The sequence below is a fragment of the Notamacropus eugenii genome, chromosome 3 (assembly GCF_028372415.1).
Source record: "Notamacropus eugenii isolate mMacEug1 chromosome 3, mMacEug1.pri_v2, whole genome shotgun sequence".
In the NCBI taxonomy this organism is placed as follows: Eukaryota; Metazoa; Chordata; class Mammalia; order Diprotodontia; family Macropodidae; genus Notamacropus; species Notamacropus eugenii.
In genome coordinates this window covers 177943017-177958977 of record NC_092874.1, presented here as the reverse complement: position 1 = coordinate 177958977, position 15961 = coordinate 177943017, and the positions used below count along the sequence as shown (strand labels likewise).

The 15961-nt window shown below is 40.7% G+C and overlaps 1 protein-coding gene across 8 annotated transcripts in view; it reads left to right on the top strand.

The window, feature by feature from the left end:
- PFKFB3 (6-phosphofructo-2-kinase/fructose-2,6-biphosphatase 3) overlaps nucleotides 1–15616 on the top strand; it is a 113920-nt gene extending 98304 nt beyond the window's left edge. For 4 of the 8 annotated variants that reach the window (XM_072653429.1, XM_072653423.1, XM_072653426.1 and 1 more), the window contains exons 8-15: nucleotides 1379–1586; nucleotides 1917–2063; nucleotides 2852–2956; nucleotides 4414–4543; nucleotides 5073–5135; nucleotides 5260–5324; nucleotides 7765–7926; nucleotides 13106–15616. In XM_072653429.1, the coding sequence (XP_072509530.1) occupies nucleotides 1379–1586; nucleotides 1917–2063; nucleotides 2852–2956; nucleotides 4414–4543; nucleotides 5073–5135; nucleotides 5260–5324; nucleotides 7765–7926; nucleotides 13106–13135 (910 nt within the window). In that variant the 3' untranslated portion in view covers nucleotides 13136–15616. Of the gene's footprint in view, nucleotides 1–1378; nucleotides 1587–1916; nucleotides 2064–2851; nucleotides 2957–4413; nucleotides 4544–5072; nucleotides 5136–5259; nucleotides 5325–7764; nucleotides 7927–9693; nucleotides 9717–13105 lie in introns of all 8 variants that reach the window. The other 4 variants (XM_072653430.1, XM_072653427.1, XM_072653424.1 and 1 more) reach the window with 3 other exon arrangements.
- Nucleotides 15617–15961: the final 345 nt, after the last annotated feature.

Below are 15961 nucleotides of genomic sequence, written 5' to 3'. Positions count from 1 at the left end.
GCTTGGATGGCACTCCTTTACATCTGCCTCTTAGAATCCAGTTTCCCCAAAGCTCAGCTTAGGAGCCACCTTCTATATGAGACCTCTGTTGATTTCTTCATAACTGTTGGCATTCTCTTACTCCTTCCCTGATTACTTTGATAGGTTTGCTGATTGTTTGATTTACTCTTTGAAGTGAGAGGGAATAGATATATTGGGGATGGACTTCAAGACTGCCTTAATTCATCTTGTCATTCCTTGGCACATTGATTTCATCTTTCCCATTCCCTCTCTCTGCTTTTCTTTTCCCAAGTCCTATAACCCCAGGATCTAGGGGGAGAAGCCAGTCTGTATTCTGCCTGTATTAAGTGGTTTCTTTGTTTGCACTTGGGGACTCTGGGATTGATGCCTCCAATATCCCAGGCTCAAACCTCTTGGGCTTTTGGGATTATGCCAATGACTATTTTAGCTAAATGAGGGTGTTGAGAGAGAAATAACCATTATGTGGCGCATTTGGGATCTCCAGAAAGGGAGAGTGAGACTTTCTTATATGAGCAAGGATATAGGATGGATTTGTATTCATATTTTCATCAATGCATAATAAAACCTCTCCATGCCTTTTTATCCTGTGTGATTCTTGCCTGTACATTTCCATAAATGCCCCATAGAAGATTTACCCCCAGTGTATGGGAAGACTTCCTCTAATGTTTCATGGGTAAAATACTTGAGCTGTCCATTAATTTATATCTTTTCCTTACATTCCCTTCATCGTTGTCTTACCTCAACTTTTTAGTCATGTCATTTTACTCCTCTGAAGAAACAGGGTACATAACACATACTAATGCTAACATTAAAAAAATAGAATACAAGAATTCCTTTTCACTCAAGGAATTTGTAGTCTAATTCTTGAATTTCCTCAAGAAATAATTCTTGTGAAAATGTTAAGTGACTTTAAATGGACTTATTTATAGAATTTCCCTTTTTTGTCATGAATTTGACAAACACCAACATATATGAATATTTCCCTGTACAAAGAGGAACAGAAAGCTTGAATATGGCACCGTTTAATCTCTACCAACTGCCATATTCAATTTTTAACTTATATTGAGTATGATGGAATTTAAATTCAATATTATAATTCTAACACTACATATTTATGTTTTCCCCTTCTGAATCTCCCATCCCCTTAAAAATGATTTTTCTTCAACTTTTAAAATAATCACTATCATTAGCTCCCAACTCTTGCCCTGCCATGGAGTAAAAAACCCTACCTCATAACAAATAAGTGTAGTCTCACCAGACAAATTTACATATGGAAAGGACTTTTTACAGGAGACTGATACGTTGATGCACAATCTTGCTTTGGTTCATTCTCCCTATGGTTTGGGTTTCTGTACAGGGATCTGTCACTGATCAAGGTGCTTGATGTTGGCCGACGATTCCTGGTAAACCGAGTCCAAGATTACATCCAGAGCAGGATAGTCTATTACCTGATGAACATCCATGTCCAGCCACGGACCATCTACTTATGTCGCCATGGGGAGAGCGAGTACAATATCCTAGGGAGGATTGGCGGAGACTCCGGTTTGTCCATGCGGGGGAAAAAGGTAGGAGTCAAGAACAGAGTTGAGTGTGCTTCCTCTTCAGTTAAGGGAGCTAATCACAGAACCTGATAGGTGTAGGTGGGATGGTGAATTTTCTTATGTTGTGTATGAGAGACAAGGAAGCAGTGAATTTCTGGGGCTAAGGGGCATAAGGTGTATGTGCTGGGGATGCCCTGACTCTGGGGCTCGGGTTCTTTGGTTAGCCCTAATGATGGGAGGCAGCGCTAGATAGCAGACTACAAAAGGTGAATTTTCTGCTTCTCAGAAGGTTAAAAAGTAGTGCCATGATCCAGCGTCCACATTCTCTCCATGTTTCTCCTTGACCCATTTCAGTTCTCCGTGGCCCTGTGCAAGTTCCTTGAGGAGCAGAATTTGAAGGACCTTAAGGTATGGACCAGTCAGCTTAAAAGGACCATCCAGACAGCAGAGGCCCTCAAGCTGCCTTATGAACAGTGGAAGGCCCTCAACGAAATTGATGCTGTAAGTGTATCTATTTGGCCTTTGCTGGAGATCTGGGGCTGAGGGGTAGAGATGGGTGGGTTTTTTCCCCATTATATTTGAATTTATTTTAAACTTAAATAAAAAATGAGAAAAGGGGAAAAAAAACCACTGCCATGTACACAATGGAACATAAGAGAGAATTCAATATAAAGCAATAAATTTCCATGTCTAGAAGATCTATGTAATAAATATTATACATTATTTTCAAAGACATCCCTCTTTTCTTTGCTTCCTTTTCTTTTGTCCTCTGCAGTGCACTTTTTAACTTTGTTTTTCCCCTCTCCCAAAAAAGGCTACAAATTAACTGCAGATATATATGTGTGTAGCTATACTTATACATATATACACATACATATACTTAGATATCTATGTATGTATATACTCAAAGGCATATATGTAAGACCACATTATGCTTATTTCCACTTGTTTCTCTGTAGGTGGATAATATCTTCCTTTATATGTCCGAGTCTTTCCACATTTTTCTAAATCTATCAACTCATCATTTCCTATATTACAACAATATTCTGACCCACATTCTATCTGGGCGATTGTGAGAATCTTTCCCATGATTTTTCTGCATTCAAAGGGTGTTTTCTTAATTTAGCTAGGTTAGAAAGAGGGCAAGCAAGGAGGGCGTGTGTCCACACAAGTAATCTTGAAGTGTTCTAACAGGTCTTCTCAGCTGTGGCCTGCAACCTTGCCCCTGATAGTTTAATGATGGCACCTTTTTGTGTCTGTGTATGTGACATCTGATCGTTTCTCTCCAGGGAGTCTGTGAAGAGATGACCTATGAGGAGGTCAAGGAGACTTATCCTGAGGAATATGCCCTTCGTGATCAGGACAAATACTATTACCGCTACCCTACTGGAGAGGTATATTTGTTGGGGTGTGGCTTTCTCCTTGAGAATAGCTGGGTCACCTTTTTTGGCAAACCTGTCTTTATCTGTATTCATTCCCTCATTCACCAGATATTTAGTGAGTGCTATGACTTGCAATGGCACTGTGTAGCTGGAGGTATTCACTGGGCTTTGGATCAGGCTCTGAGCAAAGTCTGTTTTGGGTATTCAGTCTGTGCTTTGCATAGTTAGATAGGCTTATAAGAGCTTAAAACAAAGGCAGGGTGTGGAGCTTAAAGGGGAGAGAGAGGTTTGTTCTTAAATCTTGCGTCCTCTGAGTGAGCTGAAGGAATGCTTCAGTGGATGGTGATTCTCCCATTTTGAGCAAAATTTATATACAAAAATCTGGCTGATAGAAAATGATCAGGTGCAATTAATCATATAAAACATAACTTTCACAATTTGCCTCAAGATTTTGATTTTTTTAAAATCTTTTCCACTTAGATATTATTTTTACATTGTCTTCATTTCCAAACCTGTTCTCCAAGCAACTCTTTAGAACAACACATTACAGATCTGCATCTGGGAAGGGAGGTTCCACATGAGGTGCCCCTTCACTAAAGAAACTACAAGTCCCATCCCCTTTCCTCCTCCACAAGTGGGGAGGAGGAGTGGGTGTGGGTTCCTTGGAGGCAGGTTATATCTCAGATGATCACTCTACCTTGGGGGGAGTCTGTGAACCTTTCCCCTTTAACCGTGGAGCCAGACAGGTAGCAGTATCTGGGAGGAAATGACCTACCTAGTATATGAACCCTTCCCAGAAAGCCAGAATCCAGCCTAAGGCCATGTTGCTGGTAAATTTCACCTACATGCTCCATGGAGAGAACTTCTAATTCCCTTTTAAAATTTTCCTTCTTTGTTGACCAAAAATGAGATCTTTGTCCTAACTGATCCATTTCGTGTGGATATCCTATTTTAACATACATAAGAACAGAGACTATTCCCACCTGCCTCATTTGATGCTACAGATGCTAGATTGGACAGCAACCTGGTGTGTCTTTTTTTTCTCCTGGAAATGAAAGGTGGGATCTTTCAATACAGAGCAAAGAGGCTAAACAGAAATGAACTAGTTATACTCCTTCTCCTGTAGAAAATAGCTGCACCAAACCTTTAATGATTCCCAAGCAACTTGCCTTTTCTAGAAAGCCATTTTTACTTTAATCTGGAAAGGGATTAGCTTCTCTCCCCTTTCCCCCTCACCCCTTTGTGAGAGGCCCAAGGACTTAACCTGGACTAGATCATGAAGACTTGGAACCTCAAGAGATCCTTCCTGAATAAGAATCCCTTCTGCATCATCCTATCAAGCATCCATTCATTCATGCTTTCTCTTCATAGTGCATGGTTTTAGTCCCCCAACATTTATAGATGCGATTGTCTTGATGTCTTTGCCTTGGATGAAGCTTCCGTAAATATATATTCCTTTTGTCTTGCAGTCTTATCAAGACCTAGTTCAGCGCTTGGAGCCAGTGATCATGGAATTGGAGAGACAGGAGAATGTATTGGTGATTTGCCACCAAGCTGTCATGCGTTGCCTTTTGGCCTATTTTCTAGATAAGAGTGCAGGTATTTCCTATTTTTTTTTACTTTTATGTGGAAATGAGAGGTATTGTTTTTTGATGTTGGCACTCAGCAGCTTCAAGACAGTGGTGTTTATATTTTGTAATTCAGAATCCCAACTCCTAGCCTTGTGACTCTGATGTTCCCACATGATGACTGTCTCCCCTTAGTTTCTCTCTCGGAGGAAGCTCTATGTTGTTTATAGACCTTTTGTGTAGTACATATTTTTCCCATACCTTTCAGTTTAGCAAAGTTGCTTTCTGTGAAAATCCCTTGACCTTAATCAAACTGACTTTAGGGAGTCTAGGAAACAAATAGTCCCCGATACTTAAGCAATGTTATTAAGCCACCAGAAGAAGTGTTATTGAAACTTTGGCTGAATCTTCAACATACTCCCTTCATTGAGAGAGTGTTCTGTGACTTTTAGACCCTTCTCTGTTCTAGTGAGATTATGCCTTTGAGATGTTTTGTTTTAAGGCCCACTGTGTATGGCGCCATGATGGGGATCATACCTATTTCCCTTTCCTTTCCTTAGATGAAATGCCATATTTGAAATGTCCCCTCCACACAGTGCTGAAATTGACACCTGTAGCATACGGTAAGTAACTTCCCAGTGGTCAAAAGACCTCGTCCCCTACATTTTGGACTCCTGGTGGGGCAGGGAGAATTCCTAATTACCTGGATCTGTATTCTTTTAAACATTTGATTTCCCTATCCCCTAGGTTGCCGTGTGGAATCTATTTATTTGAATGTGGAAGCAGTAAACACACATCGGGAAAGGTCAGAGGTGAGTACCCACCCTGATGCCTCTGGCTTCAGCCTCAGAGAGTCTGTTTAGGAAGCAAAGGATTTTTCTAGGGGCAGCTGTGGTGGATTTCTATGGAGTGGGAAGGGACTAGTCAGTATTGAATATCTCCAAATAAAGTCCTCATTGATTTGTGTATCCAGCACTAATGTGTACTTGAGTTGGCACTTGTGGTCACTTTTGGTTTGAAATAGTCTCAGATGACTTTTTGCCCTCTCCTTTTTCTTTTTGTGTATATTAGACCTATCATCTTTTCTTCCCTCCTGTGTCATGATCTTGTAATCTTTTCACATTTTCTTTTCACCTCCCTGTTGATACCACCTGACCTGAGAATTCAGTGGAAGGTGAAGATAGATGTTCTTTTTTTAAAATAACTTCCCTTTATCTTTTCTCTTTTCTTCCTTCAGATAGATCTAGAATTGCAGTACTAGGTTTTAGAATTCATTGGTTTGATCAACATTGGTAATTACAATTTGGACTTAGGTGTAGAATGACCAGGAATAGAGAAAAAGGGGAGGTTAGCGAGAAATGGAAAGAATGGAGAGAAGCTTTTCCAAAATCATTAGTCCCCAAGTCTGTGTTCTCTGGTTCTGGCTGATTTCTCCTTCACTGAGATTTGCAACCAATTAGGTTGGATCTCTGACAGGAGAAATCCGATTGGGACTGACGTGAAAGTAAGTTTGAACCCACTTTTACGTAAGTTTATCTGTCTAGAAGCAATGTGGTATGGAGGATAAGAGACCTGTTCTCTGCACTAAGAAGACCCGGGTTTACTTACGTCTCTTGATAAATACTGGCTGAAGGATCTGAGGCAGATCATTTCACTAACCTCTTAAACTTCTAAAGCAACTCTCTAAATTTAGTAAGTTGCAAAGATGGCTATACTCTGCAGGATATAATATCCTTTTGTCAGGGATGCGACTCAGATTCCCCTTTCCCATCAGGACATGGTATCATTCCTCATAACACAGCTGTTCTAAGGAGTCTGGTCTTAGGACTTTACCTTGAGATGTTTGCTCAAAATGCTTCCTGGTCTACAGTGGGGAGTTTAAGCCAGCTGGGTCTAAATCAAATGAAATAGATGCTTTGAAAGCTGGAAAAGCCATCCTACCACATTCTTAAATGAAGAACTTGGTCTGATTGAGCAGAAAGAAAATCGGCATTAGTAGGGCCTCAAGAGCCACATATTCACCAAGTATTTTACCAGTCCCTGTGGTGGTTTTTTTCTAGGTCTAGTTAGGTTGAAGGACAAGTTCCTGATTTTGGGCTAATGACTCAGGCCTGAAACCGACCCCTCACCCCCATCCAGAACCTTAACCATCCCAAATAGTAGAGTTGGGTCTCACTCTCTTTTTTAAAAATAGGTCTTATGGATGGAATCCTTTCTCTCAGGAGCTTATTCAGCCAGTTCTAAGGTTAACATGTAACTTGCACTGTTGGTCCTGGCTGACTGACTTCTGCCTTCACTGACGATGATCAGTACCACAGTCAACCCTCTCATGGACCTGTTTACTTCCTGGCCTAAGCTTGCAGAAGTTGAAAGATAGATATGTTCTGGTGAGAAAGGTTTCTTGGTGCTGGATTACCAGTGTCCTTAGTTGGTTGCTGAGAAGCTAAAGAAAACATTTTTTTCCCTTTGCTACTACATTTCTCTGATTTTTACCTGGGATAACTAGCCTCTTTCTTATCCAATATGTACCTGGCTTTCTTTTCCCACTTCTATCTCCTTCCCTCAGTTTCTGGGGGCCAGAGCAGGAAGGAGGAGGGTGGGTGGATTTGGAATAACTTGCTTCTGTTCTGAAGCAAAAGGGATAATTGTTATTGATGTTCCCTCTGATGTCCCCCTCCCTACTTTTCTGCAAAAAGTCGTGTTTGTCTGTGTGCCTCTTTGGGGATCATCTGGGGAGAATGCATGGGAAGGTAGGGGAGAAGCCCACTTTGTTCTTTTTACTTGGGAGTTGTTTGCCGAAAAGATGTTTTCTTCACCTGAGGTCATTTTCTCTTGGTGACCTGCTGTGTAATCAGCAGCTCGGTGGTGCAGTGGATAGAATACAGGGCCTGCAATCAGGAAGACCTGAATTCAAAGTCAGCTTCAGAGACTTACTAGCAGTGTGACCCTGGGCAAGTCACTTAACCTTTGTTTGCCTCTACTGTAACATGAGAATAATACCAGCACTTACCTCCCAAGTTGTTGTGAGGATCAAATGAGATAATAAATTGTAAAGCACTTAGCATAGTGCCTGCAGTACTATATAAATTAATGTGAGATATCACCATCTTCATTAATACTATTGTGACTGATCAAAGTCTAGAAACAGAACAAACCTTTTTTTGCTCTTGTCTCCTTCCCCACCCTGCCCCTTTCTCCCTTCCATTTCCCCCATAACTGTCACTTTATCTCTTTTGTCTTTGTCTTGATTAGGAAGCAAAGAAGGGACCTAACCCGCTCATGAGGCGCAATAGTGTTACCCCACTAGCCAGCCCTGAGCCCACCAAAAAGCCTCGCATCAACAGCTTTGAGGAGCACGTGGCTTCCACTTCTACTTCCCTGCCCAGCTGCCTGCCCCGGGAGGTGCCCACGCAAGTTAGTTGACTCCTTTCTCCTTCTGTCACTTCTAAGCCTATTACATAGAGAAGATAATAACCCTATTATGGCTCAGTTGTTATCTTTTTACATGCCTTTCTGTATCCTCTTTTTAACGGGCAAACGCAGAAGTCCTTTGTTCGTGATCTCTGGAGTAGGTAAATAGCACGGTGGCATCTTCTCACTTGGTACCTGGTAGAAATCCATAGATACCTGCTTTCTGAACAGGTTCCTTTACTTGGCAGAATCAGCAGAGCAGGAAAAAAAATAAGGAATTAGTGCATTTTCTACTCTTCACTCGTGGAGAGGTTAGGGTTACGTGGTGGCCAATTCTATAATGGACCCATGGCTAAAATATGGAACATCTCCCAGTAGAGCCTCATTTGACCAGATGTCTTTAGCCAAAAAGGTTATCTTGTGTTCTGCTGACTGGCCAAATTCTGTTTAGTAGTGTTCTTTCATTCTCTGTCCTGGGTGTGTCCAAATTGGAGGAAAGCATTTGGAATCACTGACCAAGACCACCTTTGTAGGACACTAGTGAGTGGTAGACAGTATTGTGGTAGCAGAAACCACTATTGCTAGTGAATCAGTCATGACTGGCTCACAAAACTAACCCTGAAAACTGTCACTGGCCTCTGATGGTTGTCTCTAGGGGGTGGAGGGTAATGGGGGTGAGGGTGATGCGTTTCATGCAGGGGACTGAAAAGTTTTATTTTCCTTCCCTAAAGGACAGCTTCTTAAAGGCATTTAAAAACCTGTTGTAAATCCCTCCCCATAAATGTAGGTAGCACCAGTCTTACCAACTAGTACCACCATCCCCTTCCTTCTGAGCTCAGCCCTTTCCTTTTATCCTTCTAAGCTTTTCCCTGACCCTTTGACCCCCCCATTAAAAATAAATCAGTCTTCAAAAGATTTAGTGCTAAAAATTTTCTCAATCTGTCATTAACAAGGTTTATATTTGAATGGTTAGCATTTTGAATTGAATTTTCTGCTTTGTTAGCTATAGATTATCACTCCCAGCATTAGACCTCACCAAACTCCCTGATTCTGCCCCATTACAATGTCTTTTTTACAGAACTTTTTTTAAAATAAAGCCTGAAATATCAGATATTTGTCATTCTTGTGATATTGGTAGAGGATTTATAGGCCTTGAGAGGGAACAAGAGTGGTGTCTGGTGACTCTTCCACCCATGGTGTCATGCTTGCCAGGTGACCTTTGATCCCTATTGTACGTGGCAGTGTCAGATGCTTGTTTTAAAGCACAGATGATGCAACTTTCCCTCCAAATTTAGATTTGGTACTATAACTTTTTTGGGGGTGAGGAGAGACTGAGTTTCTTGCCCCATTCTAGTACCAGTCAGCACAGAGAAACTTTAATTTGCCCCATTGACCTGGGCTGCTGGTTCTTCCCTTCTTGGGTAACCTGGTGGCCATCTACTCACAGTGGTTCACCATGCCCATGCCCGTCTCAGATTTAGTGCAGACACTTGACTGATCAGCTTTCTTTCTCCCTTGTACAACTCAGAAATCCCAACTCAGGAGGTCTACCCAGAGCCCCCCACTATGGTTTTTTTTTAGAAGACATTGTCTAGTTGCGTAGGCATTTGGAATTGCTAGCAATCAGCAGGGTCACCTTGAAGTCATAAGCTATCCTGGTAGCAATAAAGTTTGCCACGATAACACTAATTCCTGATTTCAAATGCTATTTTTATGTCTTTTCCTTTCTTTTCCTACTGACCTTTCTCTCCACTTTTCTTCTCTCTGCAGCCTTTACTAGGGAAAGCCTGTTTGTAAGTATTTTTCTCTGAGCTATTTATAACTCCTTCCTCTCTTCTCGCATTCCCCCTGTTCTCCCTTTTCTTTGGGTAGTCTGGGTTATGAGGCCTGTAGGCCTGTGGGTCTGGGGATTTGGGGAGAGAAGAAAAGAAGGGCTTTTGAAAAAGTTGGAGCATCTTATGATTGAAGTTACTGTTTACCAATTTATGATTTTCTTTATCATAAAGCTGCCTCTGTTACCTCCATTGCTTTCCTATTGGCTGTTCCTGATCTTCCCTTTCCTACTTGGTGTCTTGGGTTTCTGTTTGCTATTGGTGATAATATTGAACACCATCTGGGTCTCAGGTGTTGGGAAACAATTCCCAACCTAGGAATCTTTCTCCCTGTTAGGCCACATGGCCTCCTCACAGAACCTGGTGAGCCATAAGAGTTAAGAAATCCACTTTAGGTTTCACCTTGGTGCTGTTTCATCAAGCATATTGTGTGATTCCTTTAAAAAGCCTACTTCTGTGTGAAAATAGGGAATCAACCGCTTCCATGGGCATTTAACGTTTTGTGTTAACCTTCCCTTTCTTGGCTATCTGTCTGGGAGATTCTAGTAGCTGGTCCTGGGAAGTTCAGCATTTCAGTAACAACCTATTGGCATCCTGACTCTTCCCTATTTCCTTATTTAGTGAGTTAGATCACTTTGTTCAGTTTGCAAAATTAGAAAGAAATTAAGATTTCTGCCTGATAAACTTTCTTTAAAAAAAAATTGAAAATGTTCAGCCCTTTTTAAAAGGAGGAGGGTCACTAAATGTTTTATGTGATAGAGGCTCAGTTTATTTGTGCTTTGGCCACAATATTTCCATTTTAGACTACTTTAAATAATAATGACCATAGTGGTAGGAACTATTTTAGTTAAGCTTTGTGTTTGAGCCTAGTTAGAAATAGGACTTCTACACTGTATACCTTTTTTTTGCAAAGCATACAAAAGTAGCGTGTCTCACCCTCTAACACTTGCTTATAATCTCTGCTGGTACTATTTTAAGATGTCAAATATGCATTCAAAAAGGAAATAGACTAAAAAATCATTTTCTTCCCATTCAGTTTTTCCTTCTCATGGCCCTACTTTATGTTTAAAAGACAGATTGTCTGTCATATGTTCTTTTAAGTTTTCTCCTTGCTAACATTTGAATAGAGAAACATGGCTCAGTGCACCCCCCTTCTTTCTTTCCCTGGCATCCTTGAATGGCAGCATCTTGGCTTGTGTTAGGACTAGCTGTTCCAAGGGAATGTAGTGCAGCTGTTTGGGGCAGTATTGTATACAGGGCTTCTCCGCCTTTTCCCTCCTGGCCTTCTGTCCCTTCCTCCTTCTCTCTGTGTGTTCTGGGGAAGTAAATTGTGAGTGGTGTCTCTGTGTGTGTATGTGTGTCCCCTATGCTTGGTGGCTCCCTGGAGGGTCATTGTATGTGTAATGCTTGCCACAAGCCCTGGTGTGTTGTTTTAGAGACCTGGTTTGTGAGAGGACTGCAATAGCTTTGCATCTTAAGATACAAGAGGCATCTGGACCGTTCCCCTTTCTCCCCAAAGTGATGCTTCGGTAGTAGTCAAATCTACATGACCTTGGGAAAATCACTTTCATCTTTCTGGGCCTTAATTTCCTCATTTCCCATGACTTTTCAGCTCTAAATGTTGTGGTCCTATTTTGGTACAGATTTATAAAATAAGCTTTGTCTACCCAAGGGCCAAATCCCAAAACAGGTAACACCTCATCCCCAGCTCCAGAAGACAGATGCTAAGGTTCTTGGCAGACTTAGGTTATAGAGTGGACTTGGGAGTTTCCTCCAAATCCTAATCTCTGGAAACGCTGTTTGTTTCCTTGGATTGAGATTCTTAGGCCTCAAATTCTTTAACTTGTCCCCCTAACTGACCCTGCCTTCTTCCAGGGATTCCCTAGGTCACCTGAGGCTTGCCAAGATGAGCTCTCAGGCCTGCTACTGGGTCCAGGCTTGTGTCTTAGGCTTGAGGACAGAATCAGTTAAATCTCAGCACAATAGAGTACAAAGTCACTTTGCTTCTATGGAAGACTGCTAAGATTAGAAGGTGAGCCATATATGAAACGTAGACAAATTCCTTGATCTTAGGGTTCTGTTGGTCTGTTTGTTTTTGACCCTAAGGTAGGCTTAAAGTCAGCACTGTCATATAAATATGTAGTTTCCTTATCAACTTCTTCCCCTGCTGCCCCTTTCCCCCGTTTCACCTTAAAAAAAAAATCCCAAAGCAGCCTTAGTGGGAGGAGACCAAGCATTTTAGGGAGTAGCCTTGTGGCTTGTTTCTTTGCATTGTTTTTGAGACCCTTTGATGGGAAGGAATTACCTTGACTAGATTGAAGTGACTCATGCTAATCAGTGGGAAAGAATCTATAGTAAGCATCTAATTTAGGAGTTCTTGACCTGAAGGCTGTGAACTTATTTCTAAAAAAAAACAATTTGATAATATTTGAGTGTAGTTGATTTCCTTTGTAAATCCAATATGTTTTATATATTTAAAAATATTCTGAGAAAGGATCCATAGGTTTCAGCAGTCTATTGGAAAGGGTCCATGATATACAAAAGGTTAAGGACCCCTCACCTAAAGTCTGTGGCTGGTGTATTTTGTTTTTGTTTTCAAGGTTTGTGTGCAGCAATGGTGCTTCTTGTCAAGACCACCCTAGTCAAAATTACTTTGTGAGTCCTAGTGATTGGGTCCCTATCTGAAATGCCTCTGGCCAAGTCTGTCTGTATCTATCTCCCTGGCATCTCCCCCCACCCAGGACATATAGCCTTCTATTCTGGGCATTTACCCCCAAATTTATAGAATTTTGCCATGTATTCTAAGCTTGTTACAAATTTGTATAGCTATTTTAACATTCTAGTGCTCCTCCCAGCCAAATTATCAGCATAGCTTTGGGAAGGGGAAGCTTAACCATGTGCAAAGTACCCACTGAACCACTAAATGACACAAAGGGAGAAATTTTCCTTTGGAGCAACTAGTCTGTGGACAGGCACACTCCCTCCAGAGAATCTTTTCTAATGTATTTTTAACTCTTTGGTTTTACCCCTTAAGCTTCATAATTTTTCCTACCTTCTTTTCCTTTCTTTATGGCCAGAAGAAAGATCTTGCGTGTGTTTCTTTTCTTTTCTTTTTTTTTTTAAGCATATGTACCCATAAGTAGTAACTCTGCTACTTTTGACTTTGTGGCTTTGATATGTTGGTTCCCTGGGATGCCCTGGCCTCTTTTGGCCCATTGATGTTCTACAAGGCTTTTTTTTCCTGTGTGTATATGGGAGGGGTCTCACCTGCATGATAATGAGTCTTTTGTTTTATAGGGGCTTGAATGGAAATAAACTAATTCTTTCTTTTCTTTTCCCCTTCAAAACAGAACCTGAATAACTCACAGAACCAATTTTGACTCTTCCTGGAAATCTGAAACAAATGAAACCAGTTGCATTCCATTGCCATTTCTGAAGCTTGGCTTGTGCTCCTTCATTTAATCTGAGGCCCAGATAATCCCAGCTGCTTTTTTCATAAACTGACCAAACTCTTGGGGTGAGGGAGGATCTTATCAAGTGAAAATTCAGTACTCTCAGTACTCTTGACTCTGATCATCCAGTTGTATTATGGTGACTTAAAGGCAGTGTATAGCCCTCCTAGTGTAAAGAATCCATTGTTTTCCATTATATTTCTTCCTTATTTTTCTCATCAGACCATTCTTCATTTTCAGTGGATGTCTATTTGAGGCAACCTCTCTGGAAAGGCTTTGAAAGTGTGGGAAGGGAAAAATTAGCCAAGAAGGGAATGTCTCTGCTTCTTTTCCTTCCTTTCTACCTTACCGGGAGATGTTTCAGATTGACAGATTGGAATTTCTTAAGATTACAGGAAAATTCAAGATGGCTGGTCTACTAAAGAAACCATCCACTTTTTTTGCCTTTACCTCTGAAGACAGTACTTCATTAGGAGTGGAACCAACAAGTGTTGGCTTGGACGTGGCATACCCAGGCAAAATTTGAATTTGGAGAAGTAGACTTCTTCCTCTTCAGGAATTCCTGAGTCAGAAGATAACATTGTCTTTGAACTGCTTATATTTGCACCTTTTGTGAAAGAAGTAGGATGAGAAATCTGTACCTTTGTTCCATGGAACTTGGATGTTGGGTCACTGTGCATCATAGGAGCTATGTCAGATTGTGAAGGAAGCATGATGAACTGGGAATCCCGACAGGATTAGGAAACACATGCAGGGCAAGGATTGTTTCCTAGAGTTGTGTAGCACTGCTTTGAACCAGCTGGCTGTTGTCTTCTTGTTCTAAAGTAGACCAAGCAGCATAGTTAGACTGACCCTGGAAGGGTGGGGGAGGAAGAGATCCTCTTTCTAGGATTCTCTTCTCATCATCCTGTTTCAGGCTGGACAGATAATAGCCAGTATGAGGAAGAAGACCGCCTGGTATCAGTTCAGTATTTGTCTCCAGCATTGGGCCAGGTGCTCAGGACAGAGGAGATGGGGATGACTGTAGAAGTTTGACATCATCCCTATCATGATAGAGCTATTTGGAGGGCAGGGGGTGGTGGGAAAACTTCTGTAACACACAAACACCCTTCAAATGGCTTTTCCTCTTTGCCCAGTGTTCCACAAGTGGGAACAGAGAGGGAGGAGCCTGTATGGAGAATGCATTTATTTTGCTTCAGAGAGAAGGTAAAAATGGGTGGGCTGAAGAAGAGATAGACCACAGTGCCTCATACTTCAATCAGTAAATGTTTCTTAAGCGCCTACTCTGTGCCATGCACTGTGCTAAGCGCTGGGAATATAGAAAGAGGTAAAAGCTAATCACTGCTCTCCAGAAAGTTAAAACTATCAGTGGGTCCCATTATAGAGCTCATATCTGACTCTTCAAAGACATTTATTGGCAACCCATTGACAAGCAGACCTACACATAGATTGTCATAAGCCTAAGATCTCCCTAACCTCCCCCCTTTGTTTTAACCACCTTAAGTCGTATCAGCCACCCACTTCTTGTGGATGTGCAAGCAGGCACACGAGCATGTTTTTATGGGAACCATATAGTTTTGGATTCACTTTGTTTTTTATTATAGGTTTGCTGGTAATCTGTTTCCTTGGACTCATTTCTGTTTTTAATGAACAGAAAGGGACCAAGAATAGAAGTTTGTTTATTTCATTGTAAGGATCTCTATCTGTAGTGTATTTTTTCTCTTTTTAAAATTTAAAACAACAATCTAGTTTTACTTAACAAGAAGATTTTAATTTGGGAAGAGTGAGGAGAATTGAATATATCCAGAGGTCCTGGAGATGATGCTACTTACCTTAGAAGCTAGTAGTAATAGTAGTAGTAGTAGAAGTAGTAATAGTAGCAGCCTGAACTACACTGAAGCATTTCATTAAGGGTTGTGCTTAACGCACAGTGGGGGCGGTCTTATTGGGACTACTGACTTTTATTTTTACCATGTTCCACTGGAACCAGTTTTTCTGAACTTTATATATTGTTTGGGGGACACAGCTGTTTTTCCCTCCCTATGCTATCTTGAGAGTACCAGAACTCTTTTTAACAGTTAAAAAGAGGGAGAAACTGATTGAACCACATCCATGATACTGTTTTTATTTGTAATACTTGAAATTTATTTTTTTAATATTATTTTGATAGCAAAAATGCTATTTATTTATTTAACGTGTATGATGCTGCCAGGTGAGAGAGAGAGATGTTTGGGGGGATGGGGGAGGGTTTTTTTTTTCCTAAACTTGTGACTTATTAGGTGTGCTTTAAATGTTTGTCTTAAATAATCACCTGGGATAAAAACTCTGCTAGCTTGTAAACAGGGTATGCCTTTCAGAAATTTGTATATTTTGCAGTTGCTAGATAAATAAAATATCTTGTTAAAGTAACTGGAATATGTCTTGATTTTCATTTGAAAAAACTTTTCATTATTATTACTATTGTGATAATTATTTTAAGTCACACTGATTTTCTCACATTGAATACCAGATGCGAGAGTTCTCTTGGAGCTAAAACCCCTCTGGGCTTTACAGAAACACATTATTAGTTACATTTGTCACTAATTAGAAACATCATTAATGTTAACAGAAACATTAGTTAAGTACCTGAATTTGAGGAATAATACGACATTTAATTCAAGTATTAAGGGCCTCCTAGATGCAAGGTAGACTGTTCATAGACTCATTTTTTATATTGTTGAAATTTAAAAGTGAATTTCATACCGATATTTAGGG